Here is a 3,740-nt window from a genome sequence, read left to right on the forward strand (position 1 = left end):
CGACGGCAGCGCGGCCCGGGCGCCGGGTGCACCTGCGGCGGCGGGCGGGGGACGCTCAGGCGGGGCCCTCTGGTGCCGAGGCACGAATGAGACCCGGATGGCAAGTGGCCCGAGTAGGGGTCCCTTGAGGAGAGGGTCAGAGAATTGGCCCCCGGGTCCCCCACTCCCGTTTTCCTGTACCCTTCTGCTGTCCCATGGTCCTTCTCTACGTCAGCACCTGACCTTGAGCCCCTGCCGGCTGTCACCAGCTACTGTCACCTTCTCTCCGCCTGCCGCCCACATAAAGGGGACATCTGCCTACACGCTCCCTCTTCCAGAGCAAGCCATAGTCCATTCACAGGCAGAGAAACCCAGCCCTGGGCAGGAGGCTCTGGGAGGGACTGCGCGTGTGTGGAGCCGAGGTAGGGAGGGGCTGGGGACTAGTGAGATTGGCCAGTAAATTCGCCTTTGCCTCCTGGAACTCGCCTCCTCTACGCATCCCCAGCCAAGCTGTACAGGCCCTGGTGGCCCCTGGTACAAAGCTGGGAGACCTCGGGGAGGAGGGAGAGCTGTCCTCTGGGTGACAAACAAAAGCCCTTCTTTGGCTGTGGCCCGTGGGGTGGGGAGAGGCTTGGCAGAAGCGCCTCCCACAGAGGGGCACACATGTCTCTGGATGGGGGACAGTGCTGGAAGGGAGCAGATTTGCCTTCAGCCCCAGGGGCCCTCAACTTCCTCAAGCAGGACCCGCTCCCTAGGGACCCCAGCCCATCCCCTGCCCATGGAGGACCCAGGCTCACCCTCGAGTGGCACAGGAAACCCAGGTACACGATGGCAGCTGCGGGCAGGAGTGCCAGCAGGAAGACCGTCACAGGCAGCAGCAGGTAGAGCAACAGCCCAGCCAGGGCCCGGCCAGGCAGCAGCAGGGCCCCGAGGCCTCGGGTGACCAGACCTGCTCTCTCTGAGGCCTGGCAGTCGGGAGGCCTTCGGGGCAGCATGGGTGTCCTGTCCGTAGTGCCCCTTCCCTCATCCTCCTCTGTCTCCCTCTCCTGCTCACTCATGCTCTCGCTGGCTGGGGGCCTGGTGGGCTCACAGCAGGGTTAGGCAGCAGGACCGAGGCCCCCGAGGGCCACACTAGAGACCCTTTAACCCTCCCCAGGTTGGATCCTCATCCAGATCCTGGCAACAGATAGTGGATCCTGGCCCAGGTAGGTCCAGCCCCGCTGATCAGTCTCCAGGGCCACACCCCTGCCTCAGTTTCCCCCACTGCCAGATTGGGCTTCTCCCTGCCAGGCGACTGCCCCGGCTCATGCCCCGGCCAGTCTCCTCAGCCAGCTGTAGTCACGCCTTGCACAGCTGTCCCCAGGACCAAGCACTGGGGCCCTCCTCTGTCCTGGTCCCGCCCTCTCCCCTCTTCCAGCTCCCCACACCATGACTTCATCCCATGGGTCTTGACTCTGACAACTGCCCCATCAGTAGCTGCCACCTAGAGGCGGCCACCCATCCCACTTCCCAGCCTAGCCCCTGCTAGTCCCCTCATCTGAAAACCTGGCCCTTCCTCAGCCTCAGTAAAACAGGAAAGACCTTAGGTGCCTACCATATGGGCAGATGCATGTGATATGCTTGGTTCGGGACCCAGCACACAATGGGCTCTCAATAAACAGCAGCAAAGATTACAGGCATCCTTTTTGTCTGAATCCAGCCCATCCTGAGAGTAGATGTAGCAGCGGATTTTCAGATGATGGGAGCACATATTTCATTATTTCAAGTGGGAAGATGAAGGCGTTCCCAGGGCTGGCCGGTTAGCTCGGCTGGTTAGAGCCCAGTGTTGTAACATCAAGGTCAAGGGTTCAGATCCAGTATGGCCAGCTGCCAAAAACAACAACAGACAAACAAAAACAAAAGCTTTCACAGCCTATGCCCAAACCCCAACCAATTTCCCCAAATATTACTAAGATACCTTAATACCTAATAATCTACCAAGGCTTTCTTGCACAATGTACAGCATTTTAAGCTCCATTTACATAAGTAATTGACACTTAACGAGTAGGTTGTCTGTGAGCTGAACGGTTGGTTTCCCTGTAATGCCTTCTCCTGCACTCTGCTTTATCCTTTCCAACTTTTCTTCTAACATTTTCCAGGCCTTTCGAGCTTGCCAACCTCTTTCAGACACATGTGCATGGGGGACGATGACAGCATAGTGCAAAGCCTGTGACCTGCACCTCATCCCTTCAGGAGAATAGCTGAGGCTCCCCTGCAGCTCTTGGGCTGATCCCTGTGGTGTGACCTGCAAGCAACTTGTTTTCGCTGGCACACATATGTGGAGATCTCTTAGTGGCTGTTTGTTTATTCAGATGGTGAATTGGGGTTTAAAAAAAAAAATGCTGCAAAGCTTCTCCTTTCTAAGCCCACCCTCTCCTCAGGTCCCTCATTCACTCCTACAACAAATACTTGTTGAACTGCTGCTGTGTGTGATTTTTCTCTCCTGAAAATCCTCCCCTGCCCTGGCTCCTCCATCTACTGCCCCAGCCTCTGCCCACGGCCTCCACTGACTGCCACAATCTGCTCTCAAGGGGTTTCCATTCCCCCATCCCACTGCCACCCTCTTATCCAGGCCACCTGCCTGGGGTCCCTGGGGAATCTCTGTCCTTGTGCAGCATCTGCACGGGAGGAAGGGTCAAACATCAATCACTCTGCCCACCTCCCCCGCCCATAATCAGGAGGAAACGCTAGGCTCCAGCCCGAGGTGCTCTTAGTGAGAGGTTAAGTGGAGTCGGGGTAAGGGGAAGGCTCAAGGGTGGGACCGCTGGGGAGGCCTGTGAGGGGTGGAGTAGGGGGGATGTCATGGCACATCGAAAGCTTTGCTCCTTGGGGGAGGTGGGATCCCAGGAGCTTTTGTCCATGGGCGTGTTCCTGCTTGTCCTTCCCAACCCGCCCTGGCCTTTGTTCCCCTGGAGGGAGGCCAAACTGGGGGCCCTGGCAGTGGGTGGGAGAGGAAGGGTGCCTGGGCTGGAACTGCAGCCCAGCAGGCAGGGCCTCCCTCAAGTTGCTGGGTAAACAGTGTCAGGTGGCCTCAGTCTCGTCCAGCTCTGCTTCCCTATGCCCCCGCGACTGCAGCTTCAGGCTTCCAAGAGCAGATCCCCACCCTTAAGCCTGAGGAAGGGGTTTTGTGGAGGGTCACCAGGCCGAGGCTGGACCAGGACTGGCACAGAGAGGACCTCCAGCCAGAGGACAGAGCCCCTGGACCCGCTCCCTCGGGGGGTAACTGGGAGCCAAGCCCCTCAGAAGGTTAAGTGGCTGAGTGGTGGCTGGATACCCCTGGTGGGCTGGTGGGGGGGAGTCATAATGGCCTGGACACCTGAGCTGGGGTAGATCAGAGGCCTCCAGGGTGGATGCAGGGACCAGGCTCCCCCCAGATGGATTCCACGAGGCCTGAGCCCAGCAAGCAGGACGTAGCAGAGGCCGAGGCCGAGCAGGAACTGCGGTGGACAGAGCTGGGCTCAGAGGAGGCCCCAGGAGCTGGGACACAGGGGCCTAGTGCCCCCCAGGGCTGGGGTCGCCTGCTCCAGGCCGTGTGGCAGGGCCCTGTGAGCCTGGTGACGCAGCTGCTGCGGCAAGGGGCCAGCGTGGAGGAGAGGTGAGCCCAGGGCCGACGGGGCCCCTGCACTGGGTGGGGCGGGGCGGGAGTCGGGTCACCAGGCTGCCCCAGCCTGGCCCAATGTCCTCGCTCCCCCGCAGGGACCGCGCGGGCCGGACCCCGCTCC

The 3,740-nt window shown here is 60.3% G+C and overlaps 2 protein-coding genes across 2 annotated transcripts in view; one reads left to right on the top strand and one right to left on the bottom strand.

The window, feature by feature from the left end:
- TMEM88B (transmembrane protein 88B) overlaps window positions 1–1,128 on the bottom strand; it is a 2,173-nt gene extending 1,045 nt beyond the window's left edge. The window contains exons 1-2 of the mRNA XM_008578164.1: window positions 777–1,128; window positions 5–32 (exon numbers count right to left, since the gene is read on the bottom strand). Coding sequence (XP_008576386.1) covers window positions 5–32; window positions 777–1,037 — 289 coding nt within the window. The 5' untranslated portion in view covers window positions 1,038–1,128. The remainder of the gene's footprint in view (window positions 1–4; window positions 33–776) is intronic.
- Window positions 1,129–3,392: 2,264 nt separating this feature from the next.
- Window positions 3,393–3,740, top strand: part of ANKRD65 (ankyrin repeat domain 65) — a 2,878-nt gene continuing 2,530 nt past the window's right edge. Inside the window, exon 1 of the mRNA XM_008578165.1 lies at window positions 3,393–3,613. Coding sequence (XP_008576387.1) covers window positions 3,393–3,613 — 221 coding nt within the window. The remainder of the gene's footprint in view (window positions 3,614–3,740) is intronic.

The sequence above is a fragment of the Galeopterus variegatus genome, unplaced genomic scaffold, assembly GCF_000696425.1.
Source record: "Galeopterus variegatus unplaced genomic scaffold, G_variegatus-3.0.2 Scaffold1637, whole genome shotgun sequence".
Classification (NCBI taxonomy): Eukaryota; Metazoa; Chordata; class Mammalia; order Dermoptera; family Cynocephalidae; genus Galeopterus; species Galeopterus variegatus.